This window comes from Cetorhinus maximus, chromosome 5 (assembly GCF_964194155.1).
Source record: "Cetorhinus maximus chromosome 5, sCetMax3.hap1.1, whole genome shotgun sequence".
Lineage (NCBI taxonomy): Eukaryota > Metazoa > Chordata > Chondrichthyes > Lamniformes > Cetorhinidae > Cetorhinus > Cetorhinus maximus.
In genome coordinates this window covers 7,804,644-7,828,414 of record NC_135883.1, presented here as the reverse complement: position 1 = coordinate 7,828,414, position 23,771 = coordinate 7,804,644, and the positions used below count along the sequence as shown (strand labels likewise).

Here is a 23,771-nt window from a genome sequence, read left to right as displayed (position 1 = left end):
CTTAAAATTCAACCCAAGTGGTATTAGTACTGGATATCTGGGAATGATTGCAAGGCAGTAATCTGATTAAACAGTTCAGATGCCACTGTTAAGCTGCGATGGCAAAATTTTGAGCATTATTTAAATGCCATCTGGAACTTCATGGGATTAGATTACAAACTTGGCTATCACTTTTGCAGCCTGCTACTTAGGACAGATTTTTTTATGTTAGCGTTATCTGGAATTGCCGCACTGTTTTCAGTCATTCTTTGTGCTGGTAGAAGCCTTCTTTGTGTTCCTGATATGTGGTAATTTTCACAAAAAAACAAATGTGACAACATCATCTCAAATCTGTTGAGAATTGAACTGCAGTTGATGACCAGGAAATTCCTTGTCTTATGCGTAGTATGGATAGGGGGACGGCAATAGCATTTGTCCAATCAAGAAAACTAGCTGTAAGCTTTGACTGTACAGCATCACACTGACAATTAAACTTAAATCTTGGCTAAATTTTTTCATTGTAACTGCACAAAGTGATTGCCCATCCTTAAATTTTGATGTCCGCACAGCTCGAAAAAGGACAGAACTTGCTTGCATATAGTACCTTTAGCATTCTTCGGACATTCATAAGCAGTGTACAGATAATGAATTAATTTTGAAGTGTAGTTACGGTTGTTATATATCAATGTTGCACACAATTTGAGTATAGCAAAGTCCCACAGACTGAAACAACGGCTGAGCTGAATTACCAGTTAATTTGGAGGAGTTGGTTGAGAAATCATCTTGACCAATTTTGCTTCCCCAATGCTATTTCAAGTGCTGTGAGGATTCCTAATTGCAGTTCACAGCTAGCTTTGAGATCCTGTCACTCTCTTTTAATTGTCTGACAACAGCGTAGGAAAGTTATCACAGTTTTGTCCAAACACTGGAAAGCAACAATATGATGCATAAACCAATGACAGTAAATTCTCTCCTAACGCAGAATCAGAGTTTCCTAACATGATATAAGACCACAGCTTCCAAGGTATATATACTGAGCTAGCAGTTGTGAATGTCTACCATGTCATGCGAATTTCCATTTATAGCCAAAAACCCAGCTACATTTCTACACAACTATCATCAAAGAGGAAACATTGGCCCAGAACTTCTGATTGCCGGATGATCGTACGCCAGAGATATCCCCCAAGATGCGCTGGAAACCCTTGGAAATCCCCATGCACTGACCACACAGGAAGTGCCCGTGGGGTGTGTTCTTCTGATGGGAAAATCTCTACATCTGGAACCCTCCAAGACTCTGAGTTAAACCCCCTCACCACCTGCCAACCTAATGCCTCACCCACCTGCCACCCAAGCCCTGCACCCAGCCACCTGCCACCCAACCCCCTCACCTGCCACTCTACTCCCTCACCCACCTGCCATCTTATCCCCTCTCCTACCTGCCACCCTACTCCCTCACCTACCTGCCACCTTACCCCCTCACCCACCTGCCACCCAATCCCCTCACCCACCTGCAACCCTACTGCTTCACCCACCTGCCACCCAACCCCCTCACCCACCACCCTACCCCCTCACCCACTGGCCACCCAATCCCCTCACCTACCTGCTAACCTACTGCCTCACCCACCTGCCACCCAACCCCCTCACCTGCCACTCTACTCCCTCACCCACCTGCCATCTTATTCCCTCACCTGCCTGCTACCCTATGCCCTCACCCACCTGCAACCCTACTGCCTCACCCACCTGCAACCCTACTGCCTCACCCACCTGCCAACCTACCCCTCACCCAGCCACCTGCCACGCAGCCCCCTCACCCACCACCCTACTCCCTCACCACCTGCCAACTACCACACTACCCCTTCACCCATCCACCTGCACACTACCCCCTCACCTACCCACTCCTTCAGCTACCCACCTTACACCCTACCCCCTCAGCCACCCACCTTACACCCTAACCCCTCACCTTCCCACCTCCAACCCTACTCCCTCATCCACCCTCCTGCCACTCTACTCCCTCACCCGCTTGCCACCCCCTCACCCACCTGCCACCCTGCCCCCTCACCATCTGCCGCCCTATAACCCCTCACTCACCCACCTGCCACCCTACCCCCTCATCCACTTACCTTACACACTTACCTTCTCTCCGTAGCTTTCCAAAGTGGTTTTGGAATCTTTAAACTCTCTACTTACCGGAATACAGCAGCTAGTGCCGTAAAAAGAGGACATGGCTTGGCTTCCCCCGATGATCCTGCACTATGAAGAAGGACTCCTAGAACAGGTAGGATCTGCATTTCTGAAGAGGCCCAGTTCAAAGGCTGGGCCAGAAATGCAGAGCTCCATCTTAGGGTAAAAAAAAATATAGGACTGGAGTGGAAATCCAAAGTTGATTGCCACTCCTTAGAAGATTCGGCCCTATGTCTTGGAGGGATATCTCTGACTTGAGTGCGGAGACTTCATGTAAGGAGTTTCTCTATTTCTGAGGATTAAGGTCAGCATTAAGGGAGACTGCAGCAGCCAGAATGCAAAGAAATGAAATTTGCTAACTATTTCTGAATTCTTTGGAACATTAGTGATTACTTTCTATACAAACAGAACATGAGATGCTGTTTTTATTTCTGTTTTTGGTTATTTAATGTACTTCTCAATAAAAAAAATAATAAATTAATAATTTCAAAAACTATAACTTCTTAAATTGATTCATATCATCATTTAATCGTTAACTGATACAGAAAGTATGCCCAACCTAAAACTGCATGATTAAGATTAAAAACTTTAAAGTCAACAAACTCTTTCCATAAATTTAAAATATGATTAATATATTTGAAATATTAAAATTATGATCTATATCTAATAAATTGTTCAATGTATTTGAATCAAAAGTGTTGGTGCACACTCATTGTGCTATAGTCTTACTTATCATCTTCAAATCAAATCTAATACTTTATCAGACAGTATGAACCAAAGAACAAAGAAAGACTATATTAATAAATATGAAAGAATGTCCAATCAATAATATCACATTCATGCAGACATTAGATACTAAAAATATATCAGCACAATATTAATCATATGAAATAGCAATATTAAGCAGTTCAGCAACATTTATGTTTGTTCCATTACACATAATGGAAAGATCTCATTAAATCAAATTTCTACACAAGATCACTTTTCCTCTAGATGACAAAGGACTGATCTCAAAAGCCCTCCAGGGTTTTTCAATTATTCAGCAAAACAGCGCCAACTTCTGCTGAGGATGAGGGGTGTAGTGAACAATTTTTCTATTCTGAGATTAATTAAATTCCATCTCCTTTGTTCCTAATAATTACTATGGTTGTGGCACGTTACAGATCACTCAGAGAGACCAAGCTGCTGAGGCAACATGCGCCTTTACATACATGTTGTAGTCTAGAGCCATGGGTCGTGATGGTAGAGGCTCCAACTTTCTTTCCATCACACTGTTGACCAGGAATCTCTTCTGCTCTTTCTGCCTGCCATTGGCATGTGTTGGAAGGACTTTCAGGTCAATAATCGACCTGTTTGGCCACATTATGAACACACCTTCCTTGGCCATCGAGTCCTGGGGTGGGTCTCAAACCTGGAGCTTCTGGCTCAGAGGCAGGGGCGCTACCCACTGCGCCACAAAACATCCCAACAATTACTATATGCCTCATTAAATCTAATTTGATGCCAATAGTGGAGAGTCACCCTCCTATTTAGCAGAGTATGGTAAATATAAATAATTCTGTTGCAATGGAAAGCATCTTTCTCTAATACAGATAGCTTGTCAGGAAAGTCTAGGATGGTTTGCTGGTGTTTGAGCCTTGCTATACCCTACCTAAGGGTGGCTCATTGAGTAATACGGCCAAGCTGATCATGACCCAAATTAGTTTATTTCTATCAAACCAAATCAATCACTTGAGCAATCTTGAGCCTTGTTCACTCTCTGCCTGAGGTTATTCTTGGGCTATATTGTACAGATCATCCAGACTGGAGGCATAGTCTCTCCTCTTATCACAAGCTATAAAATACTTGAGTCTATGATTAGTGCATACATAACGATGGCGTACAGAAATTTTTTACCAATTATGACTTTTGTCATTACCCCAAACACTGAGGATAACACACATACAGAAGCGCGCGCGCACACACAAACATATCGCGCGTGCACACACACAAACACATCGCACGTGCGCGCACACACACACAAACACATCGCGCGCGCGCACACACATAAACACATCGTGCGCACGCACACACATAAACACATCGCGCGCGCGCACACACAAACACATCGCGCGCGCACACACACACAAACACATTGCACACGTGCACACATAAACACATCGCGCGCGCGCACACACAAACACATCGTGCGCGCACACACACACACACGCAAACACACATTTATGGCCATAGAACAAACACATTTTGCTACAAGTTGCACTATATAGAAAATATGCATGGCAAGGCGTTACTAGCTGTAACACAATGGAGTGATTTCAGTGACATCTGTCACACGGTTCATCCAAAACTGAGACACGAGTCTCATCAGCGAACTGCAGACGCCAACTGGGTGTCCGGAGGCAGCTCGCCAGTTTCACAAGGAAAATGTTGGTCTGGCCCCCTTCCCAGCAGTGGCCCACAGGTAGGTCCTGGAGAGGGCGGGGGGGAGGTGGGGGGGAGGGGGTGGAGGGAAGGAAGGAGTTAATTGAGAGAGAGAGAGAGAGAGAGAGAGAGAGAGAGAGAGAGAGAGAGAGAGAGGGTGAGCGATCGGGAAGGCTAGGGGAAACGATTGGGAAGGGGCCAAGCTGGGATTGGCAACGGTCTACAGGACTCGGTGTGAAGCCAAGCGGAGCACTCCTTCTCCTCCCAGCTCCACATTCAGGTAAGTATTTTTTCAAAAACTTACCTTTATGGTGGCGGCCTCCAGCGGTCCCTTTAAGGACTGCTGGTTAGGCCGCATGTAGACACGGTTATCTTGAACGCAGCTGGCCCGGTGCCAGAGAAAGGAGAAGACCTATGCAGAGGAAAATTGTTATTGGGATTTCTAAATAAAATAAAATAATATGGCCATATTTAATGATATGTTAAGAGAGTTATTTGATTTTTATGTGCTTATTATTATTATTATTATTATAAGTCATTGGCTCAAAATGCAACATAGCAACCAAAAGAAATTGAAGTAAAACTGTTTCAACGATTGTGTTGTGTTTCGGCCGGTTGCTGGCTGGTTGATCCTTTTTCTCATGAGTCAAGTGCACGGATGTGATTTCTAATTGATTTGCATTTAAGTCCACCAGGTTCTTGGGTCAATTTCAATTGCTCCCTTATGGACATGTGTGACTGTTGAAAACTATAATGTTACAGAATTGCAACAGATACAAAACTTCAATTAAACGTGCAGAATTTTAACACAGATTTTGCACTTTTCTCCTATTTTCTCATATTCATTGGAGGGAATGACAGAAGAGAAATTTCAATTCCCAGAGAGATAATGGACCTCATTATGCTAATGGCATGAACAGTTCTGACTCTAACCCTTCCCCAACTAGTTTACTTTTCCATTCCCTTGACTAACAAACTTAAAACTGTTCAGAAGAAAGCCCTCAGAGTCAGATTAAAATGTTGGGTTGCACTCCTGTGATGCAGCTAACTGGCCACGTTATTACAAGTTTGCCTGTGAAATAATTACAGGCATGCCTGTAATTATCTTGCTGACTACTGTCACGGTAGCCCCGATTTTAACCTGGGAAAGAAGTGCAGGATCTGAAGCTGGCCGCATTTTAATGTTTCCTCGTGGGCTCTAGCTGAAACTGCAGGGATGACCGAGTGGTCAGCAGGTGTACGTGGAAAATTGCATGGCTGCGTACTCCCACCAGAAAACGGTCCTAAGCAAGGGGGAGGGAAGCCCCGGCCAGCGAGACCCATGGTGTCCTTGTGGGGCCAGGAAGAACACTCCTGCTCCTCATGCCCCAAAAAAAGTTTAAAAACAACACTTCCATGTCACGCTACACTTGTCATCAGCTTTTGCTGTCGGATCAGAGTCTGGCCAGGCCTTAGTTGACCCAGAGTTAAAATCGCAAGTATATCACAAATTTGCATTTGCCATTAGGCTCCCGAATGACCTAAAATAAAAGCAAGCTACTGCAGGTGCTGGAAATCTGAGATAAAAACAGAAGGCGCTGGAAATACTCAGCAGGACTGGCAGCATCAGTGGAGAGAGAAACAGAGTTAACCTATTCGAGCCGAAACTGACTGTTCACAATGTGGCCTCCTCTGCATTGGGGAAACTAAACCGCTTTGCGGAACACCTCTTCTCAGTCCACAAGCATTGCCCCCGAGCTGCTGGTTGCTTAGCCATTTTAATTCACCACCCTGCTCTTCCGCTCACATTTCTGTCCTGGGCCTGCTGCAGTGCTCCAGTGAAGCTCAATGCAAGCTCAAGGAACAGGACCTCATCTCCCCATTAGGCGCTTTACAGCCTTCAGGACTCAACATTGAGTTCAATCATTTCAGACCATGAACTCTGTGTCCCCCATTTTGATTCTGTTTTTTTTTTGCCACATGCCAGATTGAATCTTGTTTCGCACGTTTTTCCTTCAGACAGAGCTATTCATTATTCTGGCATTTACACTCACTCTGGACAATTGCCTTGCCTCTTTATTGCAACCATGGCCACTCCCATTTCCTTTTGTTTCATGACATCTTTGTCATTTAATCTCCTCTGCTCTACTCCCCGTCCCAGACATTTCCTTTTGTTCTTCCTCCCCCTCCCCGCTTTCAAGGGCATATAACCCTTCACATTTCTACCCCCCGTCAGTTCTGAAGAAGTCATATTTGACTTGGACTCAGTTTCTCCGCAGATGCTGCCAGTCCAACTTAATTGTATTTCCAGCACTTTCCATTTTTACCCCAATTATCCAGAGCAGGCAACTGTCCCAAAGCCAGATAATCACCAATTAAAATTGCCTGCATTGTGAATGGTGTGGGAAGTTCATAAACTCAATTTTAACTGCCAGACAGGCTGGATTAAAATCAAGTCTTGGAATTTTTCATACTAACCATATGTGTGTTGAGTACAACTGGTTAGTTATCATATAATGGCCTTCACAAAGCAATCATTGAAACAATTTCAAGTCAAATTTGCATAACAACCAAATATGGTCTAGGTATTTCACACTTGTCATGACTCACCTTCACTTATGCAATACTCAATATCACTTTCCCCTGAGATTACTGCACTCCAAATTCCATCAGTAACAGCCATGAATAATCGCTTTTATTCAGCAAAATTATTAACTGTCTCCATGTGGTTACTTACTTAGAAGTTTAAATAAAGGTTAATAGTACAATTACATGAAATATGTGATTATTTTAATTTTCTCGCAGCTTTGTTACGATATTGGCCAGCTGTAACTACCACGTTACAAAAGTGAACATGATCAAGTATAATTGTGGTAATAATTAGGAGGTCTGTAATGGTTCCAATTTATGTGATAAATATGCAGTTGATTGCAGTCATCAGCAAAGCCTGTACTACGCTGTGTAGAATAATCATATACTTCTAGGGTGTATGTTTTATTACAGCTACCGAATCACATTATAGTGATTTTTACACTGATATTATACAGGATTATTTTTGCAGCCCAGATTGATCATGGTGAATTAACTACCGTAACGATACAAACTTAGGTTTGACTGCGGTTAAGAGCCTCCACTACATAACGTAAGCCAAACTGTCTGAGAAAAGAGCAGTTGTGTGGTACTGAAAGACCTTTTTTTTAAAAAAAAATGCCAGTGAAATAATTTTTTAAAAATACAGTGATGATCCGGTGCAGTACTGGTATTTGTCATTAAAGTACCCATTTCTGTGACTGGTTAGCAGGTATGATTAAATTTATGAGATAACTTAATGATCTTCCATAAATGTTAAAATATGTCCATGTTCTCTAGCGTGCATATCAATTTCCTCAGTAGTCTAAGATATTTGACCTCTGGAGGACGAATTGTGAAGTTGGCGACAGGGGGGAGAGAATAGATAATTTCCCTCACAGTTTAGTTGTGGGTAACCCCTTCAAGCTTCAAGTTCTCAAGGGTAAATGCCTAAATCCTTAATGTTTTAGCAGATGCTGTTCCTGTTTGTTTTGCAACTTATTTAATAACCCAAATTTAATGTCCCAAAGCCTTGGGTTCTAAGTTTCAAGTCTGGATCCATCTGAATGCACTTTTTAAAAAAAATGTAAGTTATTATAGATTTTTTCCTAACTCAAGCCCTTTAAGCATTTTTATGCCAATAGTCAACTACTCTAAAATACATGAGGGCAGCCTAGGATTACAAAGTCCCTTGCCTCCCTGCAATCATCAATTCATCTTCAAGAAATTGGTACAATCAGCGTTCACTGTGTGAAGAACCGAGGGAACATAACTCATTCCTACCTAACACCCCTAATAATATGCACACATAGGTGGTGAAATTGGTCTTTTGCAACCAATTTTACCGTGCGTCTGATTTTCTTTTCCATTAAAGTTAATCAAGCTGAGCATAAAACAAGCTGCTGCCTACTCACTGTGAGTACACCGCTGGTGAAGACCAATTTCACCACCCTACAGTATAAATTTCCAATTCAGTGCCTTGTGAGCAGGGAACGAAAAGAATTCCATGATGGGAGAATTCTGACTTACCCACATTAATTTGCACAAATTTACTGGAGCAGAATGCTATATTTTCCTATCTAGAAAAGTGCTAATAACACTACAACGCTCTCCCGATTTGTCAAGCAGTTATCAAAACAGGACCTAATGCTTTTATTATTTAGTGAACAGCTGTTTGACCAGATGTTCCTTGTTGTTCACACATTATACTATGTGTCACGTTTCTAATGTGAATGTACACTACCTATATCTTCTGGCTCTCTCCACACTCAAAATGAAACGTAAGCAAAGCAGGCTCATTGGAGGAAATCCATATTAGAAGTCTGAACTTACAATCAAACCTTTTACAACTAAGTCAGGCTGGCTAGTTTTTCTTCTGTAATAGACTCTTTTCCCTGGTCTGGCCTAAATCTCCATCACCAATGACACTCCATTTCTGTCCAACAAACAGCTGTTAATGACAAACGGATTTAATTGCCTTGGAGTATGACAAAAGCACCTTTAGAGCAGCACACAGGGGCTAAAGGCTCAGAAATTCAGGCGTGCTTATTTTTGAAGAGATTTAGCCGCACACTGTTCATATAGCCCACACTCAAATGGGGAGGCCCAAGGAATCCCTGACTTTGGGTTTTGACCTAATCGTAATGGAGATGTCACTGAAGTACGAGTGTGCAGAGGCCAGTGCTCCAGTTGCCAGGTAACAAATAAGGTTGGATCATGGGAGTCTGGAGAGGGTAATGAGTGAATGTTAGAGCTAGGGTCGCTAACTGTGATTAAATGTATTCCTGGAAGTTTCATCATGACTTGCCCCACAGGTCCAGCCATGAGTCAGCCAACATATCCATCCTTGTGACACACTGCCTTCCTTTGCCAATTGGAAAGCAAAAAGGTTCATTATCCAATTGGATGATGCTTAACAGTCAGTCAACACTTTTATATCTGGTAAAGAGAAATGTTCAAAGGAAATGACCAAAACAAGCTGATCTTTTTGAATGCCCCAATAATTTTTCTCCAGGGTTGCACACAGCAGTGTCTTGGAGATTGATCTCCAATTCCTGGAGATGCCAGGCCAGTCCTGGAGGGTTGGCAACCCTAAAAAGCCCATGATCAAGATTCGATGGGGAATTAGGGATGGCAATCGGGAGCACTGTCAAGGAACTGGTAGAGAAAGGTCACAGTGATCAGGAATACTGTTGGGTGGGTGGGTAGGAAGATCGCAGGCCTCGGAAATACTGTTGGTGGTTAGGTATGATCACAGGCCTCAGGGATATTCTTCGGAATTAGGTAGGAGGATTGCAGACATCAGGAACACTGTTAGAGGTTCAGGAGGGGTGTTGGGGGGTGAGGGTTTGATAGTCAGAGCTAGGGATGGGGGCGGGGTTGGGTTGAAGATTGGGGTGCCCCAGAGGCCTGATATCTCGGGACCTGGAGTGCCAGTCATTATGTCGAGTATAAACGTTTTTTTACTTACGTGATACTCAGTGTTGGTTTTCCCCAGAGGCAAGCAGCACCGGTGCTGGCTGACTCAGGGCAAACCAAAGTTGCAGCATGGAGCAGAAGCAGGCATTATCCCCTTATTTACGCGTGTTAATGGACTAACGCCTACTTCACATATGAGTGAAGGATGCTTCTCGTTTGTCCCTTACCAAGATGGCATTCTCCAGGATTCACAGCAAAAGTACGTGTGCACATACATCATATGCCATTTTGGTCCTCAGCCAACTCCCAAACAATGGGCAGTACCAATCCCAATCACATATTTAAATTACCTTGTGCGATCAAAACTTGCCAGCTCCGCTATTTGCAAAAGCAGGTTGTCAAATCATAAATGTCAAGATAAGCCCAAGTGTCAGGCAGTTAATAAAAATTGTGTTGTGTTTAAGAAATGATAGTTATCAGGATGCTCATTAGCTTCTTCTGTTTCAGTGAAGTGGGTATTGCATGGTGTTGCTGTTCCCACAAAGGTATTATATCTGAAACATCAATTTGTCTTTTCTCTCCATCAGCGCTGACTGATCTGCTGAGCGTTTCCAGCATTTTCTGTTTTAGTTTATATTTCCAGAAATTGCAGGTTTATTTTGCTTATATTACAGAGGGACAGAACACAGGAGCCACTTGTATTCACTTCTTTTAACTGGTTAATAATGTGTCTTTTTCTCCCCCTTTCCATCATCACCGAGGGTTCTGCTCCATTTTACACATAATTCCTGGAAGTTTCATCATGATTTGTCCCACAGTCCAGCCATTAGTCAGCCAACATATCAATCCTTGTGACACACTGCCTTCCTTTGCCAATTGGAAAGCAAAAAGATTCATTATCCAATTGGATGATGCTTAACATTCAGACTGTTATAATTAAATAATTAAAGAAATGGCAAAAAAAAACATTCAGTTGTGAATAGTCTCCTCACAGGGCAATAGCTCCAATGCACCCAAATGGGGCCCCTTGGTAAATGTTGCAATAACATTCCTGCTTCATTGTAAGAGGAAAGCGGAGTTCTAGGAAACAGTTCTTTGAGCCCCATAATTTAAAGGCTCACTGTTTCTTGAGAGGAGAAAAACCGAGGAGCTGGACAATATGATATATGCACACTATTTACATCACTAAATCTTGACAATTAAGGTTTTGCATTATAAATAATATATACTGAATATGGATTAGTCCAGGGGTAAGCACTTAACATTCCTCACACAGGATCCTACAATAAATTCTCCTTTTAAATATGCATATTTTCTTTTGGCCTTACGTAGCTAAAAGAAAGCCTTTTGGCTTTCAAAATGTTACATTTTTAACCTCCTCCCCACCAACCCAACACCTGAACCTCCCCGCCCATTGTTGAGAGATTTCTATTGAGCCCGCAGTCTCCACAATCTCCACATTTCACAGATAATCCAAATAGGATGAGGTCACATCATAAAGAGTTGGTGGTGTGCTCGGTATTTAAATTTTCAGCCTATTCAAGTTCTTCTATAGTGCCGCCCCTCCCTATTTCTGAAACCTTCAGCTGCTGGACAACCGTCCAAGATGTCTACGCTCCTCCAATTCTGGCCTCTTACCATCCTTGATTTAGATCCTCACTATTGGCAGCTGTGCCTTCAGCTGCCCAGGCCCCAAGTCATAGAATTCCCTCTCTAAACCTTTACACTTCTCTCTTCCTCTCGCCCTCCTTTTTAAAATGCACTCCATAAAACCTATCTGATTGACTAAACATTTGGTCCTAATATTCTTTATGTGGCTTGGTGACAAATTTTGTTTGCTAATACTTCTGTGAAGCACCTTGGGAAGTTTTACCATGTTAAAGGCACTATATAAATGCAAAGTTGTTGTAGTATTTAAAATTAATTTACTTATTAAACATTCCTGATTTTATTTCTTTTAAATTTATTTTTTGTGTTATGCTCATATAGATGAAGGACATGAATGTCCATGAATAGAACTGTCTACTTCACAGACTCCTCCATCGGTGTACCATGACTCAGGTGCAGAGAGAAGTTCCATTATTTCCCTAATATCCATCATTAACTTTCTTCCCCTGTTATCACTGCTGTTCTATCGCATTGTAATAACAATGCTCACAGCAAGATTGTTGTATGATTAAAACTACGAACTTGAGACAAAATGGGTACTTCTGCAGTATCAAGATTGATCCTCATAGTTTTACCTCTGCCCCAAGATAGGGTGGTCTGCATTGAAAGGTGTTGTCCTACCTGTTTGGCCAAGAACTAAAATAACCTGGCCTCGCTTGCATACCTGCCTCTTAAAAAGTAATTAAGTGGTTGAATATCTCTAATGATTGCGCAACGTGTTGGTGTCAACTGATTGTTATGGTGATCTTTTAAGTTATTAATGATGGACTTGCGTCCTTTGATTCTAGACTCTTAATCCAACTGTAATACCCTGCTTATATCAACATTATCTATGCTTTGCAGCATGTTAAAGAGATGGATAATATCTTTATCAGTCTTCTGATCCTTTCAGTCTTTCTTCCTAGTGATACTGCAACTAACAACCTTACACACAATTGATGACACTTGTTGTAAAGCTCAGTACAAAATGACAAAGGAGTTCTGCTTCCACAACAGTTTATTTTCATGCTCAAGAAGAGTGCATGATTCAGTCCTTTTTATCTTCTAACTATAAAAGTATTCCATACTTAAGTTTTAGAAGTTCCTAGGAGCTCGTCTGTTTTGAAATTCAGCTCCACACAGGCTCTTGTCTAAACACAAAGTCATGTGGGCCACCTCTTGGAGACTGGACATTAATGCACTTGGGTGTCAGATTGGGACCCAGTACCTGGGCCAGATTTATGTGTCTCAAAAGTCAGGAATGGGTGTGGGAATCAGAAAAACTGAGGCCTATAGGACCAGAAATTTGAATTTCCCCCTCCAAAAGAGCCCCACATAAACTCCCTATAGGCAAGCAGCGGTTCAAATTAGGGTCAGGTTGCGACCTCATACGCATATCCTGTAATACTGAGGTCACTATCAATAGATCTAGGGGAGAGAGATTTGTATTTTCATGACCCACAGTATTTTTGTCGGATCAGGCTGGCTTTGGAAGCCTTTGGAAAGCATGCCAGTTAAGAGATTTTAGGAACTTTGAGGAAGCCTGCTGAGAAGTAAGGAGCATCCTGCCAAGAGAATGCTAAATGCTTTGACAACTTCAAATGTCATTATTAGACAGGGTATAATAAGTTAAATGTGTTTTTAAGGCAGTAGTTGATCATAGCATTCTGTCCTGAAAAGATAAGTTGACCATTACATAGACCAGCATTTTGTAGGTGTTGACATTCATGAGGGTACTTTTCCATTGGACGAAGTGCTGCAATGCATTCAAAACTATGGAAAACAGTGCCTGGCAACTCTAGTGAAGAGAAGTGATTTAATTACCTACAATGGTCTCGGATAGGAAAAAAAAATGGCCAGCTGCTTTCACTTAGGGGAAAAAAAACAGCCACCTACCCCTGGAATTCTTTGAATGATGGGCTATCTGGTTTAACTTAGGCAAAAACGTAGTCATGTGTTATTTCAGTTTCAACAGGCTCTGGAGATATAAAGGTTTGTTTTGACAGCTGAGTCCATTATGGCTGAGTTTCAAAATCTGCTCAACCATTTGGCTTAGCAAGGGGAGTGTAGACAGTTTAATTAGCAGTATTAAGAGGTTTTTAAAGGATCATCTGTCTTTGATGTGGTTTCTGAATAGATGTTTTTTTTTTACAACTGAATAACCACTTGAGGGGATTTAAGTTTTTTTCTCAATGAGTTTGGAGGTTTTTTCAGTAGTGTGTGTTTGAATAACAGTTCCATAAGATTGTTTAAGGGTTTTTTTTCACATCCATTTCAAAAACTTACCTTTGCTATTACATTGCTCCTGACGTAGTGGATACTGGGTGAGTAGCTATGGAGGATGCATCGGGTAGGGGGGTGGTATAGTGAGACGCAAAGGTTAGTGGATGTAAGAATGATGTGGAGAGCTAGGCCGATATCTCCAGGGACAGAGGCTGGTCCTCTCACCTTGACCACCCACACGTCTCCGACGCTGCCTCAGGTCTGCCTAGGGAGGAAGCGGACCCAAAACCTGCCCGTACACATTTCTTGGAGACGAAAATATGGCGCGTTTGGATTGACGAAGTCAGGAACTGCTCCAACTCATGTTTCCTGAACCCAAGGTGAACATCCAGCCTCCCAAACAAAATAAAAACAGAATTACCTGGAAAAACTCAGCAAGTCTGGCAGCATCGGCGGAGAAGAAATCAGTCAACGTTTCGAGCCCTCATGGCCCTTCAGCAGAACTGAAGCATAGTTGCCAGTCAGTTCTGCTGAAGGGCCATGAGGGCTCGAAACGTTGACTGATTTCTTCTCCGCCGATGCTGCCAGACTTGCTGAGTTTTTCCAGGTAATTCTGTTTTTATTTTGTTTTGGATTTCCAGCATCCGCAGTTGCTTTTAGCTTTTTGTTTTTATCCAGCCTCCCAAGTTTATTCTGCTCCTTTTCTCACTGATGCAGAAGTAGAAAAGTAAGTTGTGAAGAAGACATAAGGAGGCTATACAGGGACAAAGATAGGTCAATTGAGTGGCAAAGATCTAGCAAATGAAGTATAATGTGGGGAAAATGTAAAACTGTCCATTTTGGCAGGAAAAATAAAAAAAGCATATTATCTAAACGGTGAGAAATTGCAGAGCTATGAGATTCAGAAGGATCTGGGTGTCCTAATGCATGAAGCACTAAAGGTTAGTATGCAAGTACAGCAGGCAGTTAGGAATTATCTGTTATTGCACAGGGAATTAAATATAAAAATATGGAGGTCAGGCTTCAGTTGTAGAGGACACAGGTGAGGCCACATCTGGAACACTGCATACAGTTTCAGTCTCCTTATTTAAGGAAGGGTGTAAATTCATTAAAAGCAATTCAGAGAAGGTTTACTAAACTAATACCAGGAATGGGCCTGTAGTTTTATGAAGAAAGGTTGGACAGATGTATCCACTGGAGTTTAGAAGAGTAAGAGGTGACCTGATTGAAGCATGTAAGATGCTGAAGGGTCTTGACAGGGTGGATGTGGAGAAGATGTTTCCTCTTGTGAGAGAACCTAGAACTATGGTGTCACTGTTTAAAAATAAGGGGACACCCATTTAAGACAGAAATTAGGAGAATTTTTTTCTCTCAGAGGACAGTGAGGATTTGGAACTCCTTTTCTCAAAAAGCAGTGGAAGCAGAGTCTTTGAATGTTTTCAAGGCAGAGGTAGATAGATTCTTTATAAACAATGGGGCGAAAAGTTACCGGGAGGTAGGCAGAAGATTACAGTCAGATGAGCCATGATCTTTTAACGTGGAGCAGGCTCGAAGCACCCAGTGGGCTACTCCTCCTCCTAGTTCATATATGTTCACATGTTCAAAGCTGTTCCGTATCAGCTGAATAATTGTACATTTGGTGCTCTAGTCTGCTAAATATCTAAAGTGAATACCTAATATTAAATGCAACACTCAAAATGTATCAGTGAATTTCTATAAGGTTCAAATAAATCATTTTATAATCAAATGTTCTTTTGGTGTATCCCAGTATTTTGCCAGCCTTGTAGATAACAGACTGGATGAAGATTGGCCAGAAATGACACTTTTGTTATTTTCCTCTTCCCCCAATCCTAATCCTTTTGCAAGTGTCATTGTCCTAATATACATGACCTTGCAATTATCCACCTAAGTTAATTTACAATTTCTTTGTTCATCTACTTTATTGATCCTTGTTCATCTGAATGCCATCAACATCCCTTATAATGATCAGACGGTCACTTTTCAAATTTGACTTTATTTACACCAGAAGCACTCTCTCTCCAATGCGACATTATGGGGCAAACATTGGAAGCTCATGTTCCCTTCACCCGAGTTGAAGTACAGAGGTCAGCAGTTCCCACAGGATTCTCGAGCCATTAAAATCAATGATTGGAAAGTCTTGTAAATCCTGTTGTCTTCCATGCCTAAATTAACCTTATGCTTTCCCTCGAGCACTAATTTGCAAAACTCATCTTCTATTGTTATTTCGGGGCGGTAAGGCAAGTATTTTTAAAGCAGTACACCTACAGATGACATGGGTTTGCAGCTCACTGTCTATTGCCAGGAAGATAGCCATCATTCATTGCATTCAGTTATTTTGGTGATAAAGCTGGATATTAACCAATACAATAATAAAAACAAATAACAAAAAAATTCCACCATCTGCTCTGTCATTTGCTACATTTGAGAAAAATATGTTTACTAAAATGTTTTTGAGTTAATACAGTGAAAATGGTGCGTTAATTGCTGGACAGAGGAATGGATATTACCTGGAACAGACATTGACCTTCCCATTTTATGCAGCAAGATTTTTTTGTCTAAACGTAAATATTCTAACAAGTAACAAGATTAATTTGTTTCTTTAAAGCCAAATCTTTCAGAACGATTTCTTAAAAAGATAGGTGAGACATTTCAAAACAGCTCTGCAGGTAAAAATATACATTTTAGAGGCTATAGTTCAAAACAGCTATAGCCAAAGCTTTAAATGTGCATTGAGTGACAACAATTTAACCACAAGGTCAAATTTTAACATGAATCTTTTTGAAATACTTGTTTCAAAAATTGATCCTTTAAACATTCAAAGAAGAATTATTCACTAGGTGTAATCGATGCAAAATATTTCTGGTGAATAGGGTTCACTCCCTGTATTTAGTGAAGTTGCCAGAGGCACTTGGCTGATTTAATCCACAGGTTCAGTTGATTCAGTGAGGATCACTGCTTTTTTTTTCCAAGTCTCCCTGTGCATGGCCACAAAAGGCTTTGACATTTCATAGCAAAAAAAAATGCAAGTACTCTAATCAGCTACAGAATAGGAGGCTTCTTTTAAAACTTTGTTCTCTTTTTTCCACGTGCTAGGTATTTTAACAGTCAGATCTGTTTCATGGGTTCCATTCACAGGTTTACTGACATATACATCTACTAAACGGGGAAGGAAGTAAGAATTACCCAAATTTGCAAGCCGCATTCTTTAAATCTATTAGTGTTGTCTGTATGGTTTTCTACTATTATTTACAATAAAACTGATTGCATACAGGTATGAAAATTTTGCTCACCAGCCACGTGCTAGACAGCACTGCCCAATTCATTTTCAGGAAATGTATAATACTAAACAAGACATAAGAATTAAATGAAGCTTTCTTTACTTCAAAAAAAAGTGCAGAAAGGAGGACTGCTGGTGGAGACACTGATAGGCACCGACAGCTCATTCAGAGTATTCAGATGAAGTCAGAGATCTAATTTTGGAGTGACTGCGGTTCTCTCTATGCAGGTACACACTGTTTCAGCAGCACCAGGACTTGGCCCAAAAATGTCCAAAAAAAAAAATCTGGAGTCAGCTGTACCCATTAAACTAGCACAAAAACAGAATTACCTGGAAAAACTCAGCAGGTCTGGAACGTCAACTTTTTTCTTCTCCGCCGATGCTGCCAGACCTGCTGAGTTTTTCCCCAGGTAATTCTGTTTTTGTTTTGGATTTCCAGCATCCGCAGTTTTTTGTTTTTAACCCATTAAACTAGCCTTGCACTCGAGTGACTGTCAGGAAAGGATTAATTTCCTTCCTCCAATGAAACATTCGTGCAGTACCATTCTCAGTATGAAATAGTTACTGAATCTGGTAGGGATGATAATGTCTTCATTAGCACTTATTCTGGAATAGAGAAGCCATGTTGAGTGTACAGTTTCTGTAAAGCTGTGTCTTTACTAGCTCCCCCTCTTCACCCCTTTCCCTCAGCCCATGAGACTTTTGTGCATGAGAGTTCTGGGTTTTTAACCAGGTCATGTGGACTCTATTAATAAAAATAACACAGGAAGTAGCAGATGCTGATCAGGGCTGGGGCCATGGATTACGTATGAGAGAAGACGATGCAGAGTACTGGTTTATTAAACGGATAGCAAAAATGTGTTCTGGAACTCCAAAATATTGCCTTGTTATGTTCTGTTATTTTAAAACAACATTTCAGTCTCGGTCAACCACCCTGCAAAATGTGATCAAATAAATGAACAGATTCCCTTTCCTAACATGTAACGCCAACAAAATTTTAATATCTCTATAAACATCTTTACCTTCCTTTGTGAATTGGATCTTGGTGCAATTGTAAAGGTACAACTTGTTATAACAGCAGCTCTCGTTAAATGCTTACTTCCGATGACAGCTGGTAAAAAGTTAGGCTATAGTGCGTGTTCCTGGAGCCCTTCTTAAATGTTCTCAGCATCCATGATCTTTTACAAGTGTTTAAAAGAACAGACACATTCTAACACACAAACAGCTGCTTTAGAAATAAGCATTTGAATGACTGTATACCCACCCGGGTTTTACAAGTGGCCTGGGGAAACCATCCTACACATTATTTTATGTAGTACAATACTCCACAAGCAATTTGGAGCATACTGTGAGCTAACATTCGCTCCGGCAACCATCTGAATCATTCAGTTCACTGCATATAGTGAACAGCTGCACATTATGACCACTGATTTCAAAAGCCTAGTAGCCAAGATTAGTCCTTATGCTTGCATGTCCCGTCAGATTCACTTGCTACACGATCACTATTTTATCCAGATGCAAAATTGAACTTCAGTATTGCTAATCATGGTAAGAAAATGATGTAGGTATCTACAGCACTTTGCTGATGTCCCACTTTTCCATTTTTTGAGTGAAAGCCTGATATCCGAGGAAAAGGTATCCATGCAATATTGGTAGATATGGATGATCCCACAAACTCATAATCAATAGTAAAAATGAAAGCTTGGTCATATTTCAGGGGTTTTAATTTATTTTGTGACTGGAGTTCAGATTTTTGATAAAATAGAGAAATCTTTGATGATAGTCAATTCTCAATTAACTAAGTTTAATTAAGCATCAATATTTGCCTTGGATTTGCTTTCATCTCTGCCATTTATACATTATGTGCATTCTAATTATTCACTATCCAGTGCAGCATCAAGCTGCTGTGCAGCTTAGTGGTAATAGGTCAAAGTGCTTAACTGCCCCACAATTTACACGGAATTGTATAACTTACATAAAAATAATTATTTGCAATGTGACATGGTTGTACATCTTGAAACCTAGATAAGCTTTCAGTACCGAAAGTTTACACTTACATCATTGGTTCATCACAACACATCACTTGAATTTTAAATCAGTCAGGAAATATGGTGCACATGATAAGTGAAAAACCAGGAAATTACAACCCAAATATACCAGGTAAAGATAAAAGAAATTATATTCTTTAGTTCCTTGTCAAAATACTTCAGCAAATGTCATTCGGAAAAGGAGAGAACTTTGTTTCGACTCACATGCTCATTTACTTGGCTATTTTCTGATTTCTTCATATGCAGGGAATGAAATCTGCCATTCTTATCCAGTCTGACCTACATGTGACCCCAGATCTACAGCAATATTATTGAATCTTAGCTCCGAAATGGCCTAGCAAGCTGGTACAAAAATGTCAAATAAAAATAAGACCAACAGGTTGACGCTGGCTGGCCTAAGCGCCAGATATGACCTTCAAAGTCCTGGAACACTCTCTAACAGCAATGTGGGTGTACTACACCACATGGACTGCAGCAGGTCAAGAAGGTGACTCACCACCACCTTCTCAAGGGCAGTCAGAATGAGTGATTAATGCCGGCCTTGTCAGCGCCACCCACATTTCATGAATAATTAAAAGAAAATGTATGTGTTCCTGTTTGAGCGCTTTTCCAATTATTTGCCACAGAGTCACCAAGTTGGCCTCTGTGTAAGACTTCAATGGATGGGAGAGAAGTATGAAACCCAACTGATCAGAACTAATCACTGCCATAGGCAATGAAAGGAGCTACTCCGACACACATAATGATGAATCTATCAAACCCCACACTGAAGAAATGTTTTCTTCTTTGGTTTAGCGTCTTTTGTCTGAAAACCCTGCTACGTTAAAGCTGTGATATCAGAGCAAGTTATTATAATGGGGCAAGAGGAAGTAAACAGTTCAATGAAAAAACAAATCTGCAGAAATAATGCCTGAAAGGGTGAAGCAATATAAGTAATAAACTAAATTACATAAGGTAAAAGCATGAAGAGTTCAGAAAGGGAGAGGAAATTGCAGAGAAAACTAAAGAAAGTTAAAGCAAACAAAGTGAACAAGGAAAGTAAGATACTTGACATATCAGACCAAATTAAATGAGAAAAAAAACAAAAGAGAAAGCAGAGAAATCTTATCTAATTGAAAATAAATCAAAGGAGAAATTGAAAATAAATTGAAAAAGGATTAAAGGCTGCAATAAAAAAACTGCAGCCCACCGATTTTGCAATATATGAGATACAGGCGCTTTTATTTGTTTTTCCATTGTTTCTGTTGGCACCTAAAAAGTGGTTTGGACAGGCTGGCAGATATTAGTGGCTCAAATAAAGAACAACTGCATCAAAGAATGCTCTTAGTTCTTTTGTAGGCTGACATTGTTTCCACTCTGTACTAGTCACATCCCTTACACTTGGTGACCACGTTGATGAATAAAACTAAAGTGGGAACCTGAAAATATCGGCAAGGAAGATGCAGAAGTGCTGAAGAAGCAGGAATGTATTGATATCTATGTCTATACTGTTATAAGTGTGTTAAAATAATCAATGTGAAGAAATAGCTGGAAAGTGCTTTCAACACTGTTCCTTTGTATCTGGTCAATTTTCTCTTTTATGGCTCTTGTAAATATTAGGGCAATCTGATGAGCCTGTGTGATGGTGTTACCCTTTGAAACAGTGATAAATGGTGGTGTTTGGATGAGAATGTGATTAACTGCCAGAAAGGATTCAAGCCCTCAGTACTTAAGAGGCTATAAACCTGCAATGCACCTGGCCAAAGAAAGCAGTCAATGTGGATTAGAATTATTGGAAAGAGCAAGCTTGTACTATGCTGTGTCGGTACACTGTTAACAAAGGAGTTACACAACGGCAATTTCTTTTCTGAAAGACTTTGTGTCCAGTGTTTAAACAGTAAAGCAGACAGTAGTAGCTTTTGTGTCCATGGGGTCAGTGCACTTGATTTGATCAGGGCACTCGTACATCACTCATATCAGTATCGTGACATGATGGTCTTCCGTGCCATCTCTCTCTCGCTCTGCAGCTCCGGATTTCCAGCAGGCAAGATATCAAGAAACCAGTGACATAATTTTGCTGCACATAAGACACAGAAAATTGCAAAGGAAAAAATGAACATGCTTAACAGGCGAAATGAAATACAGGAAAGAAACGGGAAATGCTGGCTAAACATTGTTACCTTTTCAATTGGTAATCCTTCATCGGAGCTTTAAATTCTAATAATTAGTCAGATCTCTCTTTCTCTTTCAGAAATAAAATCAGAACATGCTGGAAATACTCAGCAGGTCAGGCAGCATCTGCAGAGAGAAAAGCGATTAACGTTTTAGGTAGCAAATGTTTTAAATAAGTGTAAGGGGCGATGGTGCAAAAAAGAACAAATGTCTGTGATAGGGTCGAAGACAGGAGAGATTAAAACAACAAACGAGTTTGTGGTGCAAAGCCAAAGGGAGCGGTAATGGGATAAGTAAAGAAACAAAAGATGTGTCTAAAGGAGGTATGACGGGCAGAATGTTGAACAACTACTATCCAAAAGCAAAAACTAAAGAAAAAAATGAGAATAAAACCAAAACCTGCAAAGAAAAAGGAAACAAAATGGGATCAAAAGGTTCCAATCAGAAATTGTTGAATTCGATGTTGAATGCAGAAGGTGCCAAATCAAAAAGATGAGCTGCTGTTCCTTGAGCTTCACTGGAATACGGCACGAGGACAGAGAGATCAATATGAGAGCAACGTAAAGAATCAAACCGACAGGCAACCAGACGCACAGGATCACACTTGTGGACTGAATGGAGATGTTGCGCTAAGCTGTCACCCAATCTGTGAGTGATCTCTCCAATGTTCAGCAGACCAGATTGTGCACAGTGAATACAGTGTACTAAATCGAAAGAAGTACACGTAAATTGCTGTTTCACCTGGAAGGAGTGTTTGGGGTCTTGGATGGTGAGGAAAGAGGAGGTGAAAGGGCAGGTGATACATCTCTCCCTTTTGCACAGAAAGGTACCACTAGAAGGGGAACGGATGTTTAGGATTGAGAAGCGGACCAAGGCATCACGGAAGGAATGGATCCTTCGGAATGCTGAAAGAGAAGTTTGGAGACAGCAGAGGATAATCCATTGAATAGGAAGGCTGATGGGGTGGGATGTGAGGAGTGAAAAGGGAAGATGTTCAAAGTAAGAAGCTTGCCAGGCAGAGAAGAATGGTGGTCGATGGAAACTGGTTGGGGCTCCACTCAAGGAAGGAGCAGAGACCATCCTGGTCAGGGATGGAAGTGTAGAGAGATTAGATGTTAGAGAAGACAGTCAGAGCCAGGAAACTAGAAACTGTTAAAAGTGACACAGGGCATCAGAAGGGTCGCAGGTGTAGGTGGAAAGAGACTGGATAAGGGGAGGGGAAAAAAAAAGTGTCAAAATAGGAAGAAATCAGTTCAGTGGGGTGAGAACAGGCTGAAATTAGACATCTATAGGGGAAGTCCTGTTTGAGAATTCAGTATACTAAATTAAATGAAGTACATGAGAGTCACTGTTTCACCTGGAAGGAGATACCGACTGATGTGTTATGCGTTTTAGGCGTTTCAGGCTTCGTTTAAAAATTTGTAGTTTGTTTTAATCCCGACATATGCAGCGTTATTAAATTCTTTCCACCACAAATTTTTGTGCTGAAAAGAAAAAGGGGTTAGAAACTGGTGCTTTTCAAGCACAAAGTGGGTGTGACACATATCCATTTAGCAATGGAACGGCCAATCTGAGCAGCTGTGCAGCCCAACATTAAATTTGTCTCGACAATGTAGCTGCCTAAGACGGGCGTCAGAGTCCTGAATATATAAATGAGGGTCTAATGCCTGTTGGAGCACCCCTTACTGGAATTAGTTGAGCACGTGTGGACCTGGTGTTGGGGCTTGCCTCATGAGAATTCTTCAGTGGCGACCAAACAAAAAGGTAGGTCTTTTCAAGTCTTCTTTTATGGAAAAAAAAACCTTTCTGAGCAGTGAGGTGATGGTGGAGTGCTCTCCTGACTTCACCGTCATGACAATTGCTTCTCACACCCCATTTCCCACCCATCCCTGTTCCTAGAACTTACCTGAAGACCACTGCCAAGTTGCCCGTCAAGGTGCACCAAGAGCTCACATCAAACATGTGGATGAAGCCCAACCCTTTGCTTCCTGTGGGCCCAGCTGGCCCAGGCTTATGCCCTTTGGCATTTGTTCCCATCCACCCCTAATCTCCCAGAACCTTTGGACGGGCGTTTGGCATCTGCAGTTTAACAGTCAGATTCAAAATGAGGCTACAGCAAAAAAACGGCCATGGCCACTTCACCACAAAGAATGAGCTGTCGGGTGTCGCATTTCGCAGGTCAGCTAACCCAAATAAAAACTATAAGATAAAAACAAAAAGCTAAAAGCTACTGCGGATGCTGGAAATCCAAAACAAAATAAAAACAGAATTACCTGGAAAAACTCAGCAAGTCTGGCAGCATCGGCGGAGAAGAAATCAGTCAACGTTTCGAGCCCTCATGGCCCTTCAGCAGAACT

At 41.3% G+C, this 23,771-nt stretch overlaps 1 protein-coding gene across 8 annotated transcripts in view; it reads right to left on the bottom strand.

The window, feature by feature from the left end:
- dnmt3aa (DNA (cytosine-5-)-methyltransferase 3 alpha a) overlaps positions 1-23,771 on the bottom strand; it is a 586,890-nt gene that overhangs the window by 480,446 nt on the left and 82,673 nt on the right. For 6 of the 8 annotated variants that reach the window (XM_078541484.1, XM_078541483.1, XM_078541485.1 and 3 more), the window contains exon 4: positions 4,886-4,993. The exons of the other annotated variants lie outside the window; for them this stretch is intronic. In XM_078541484.1, coding sequence (XP_078397610.1) covers positions 4,886-4,993 — 108 coding nt within the window. The remainder of the gene's footprint in view (positions 1-4,885; positions 4,994-23,771) is intronic. 8 annotated transcript variants of the gene reach the window in all.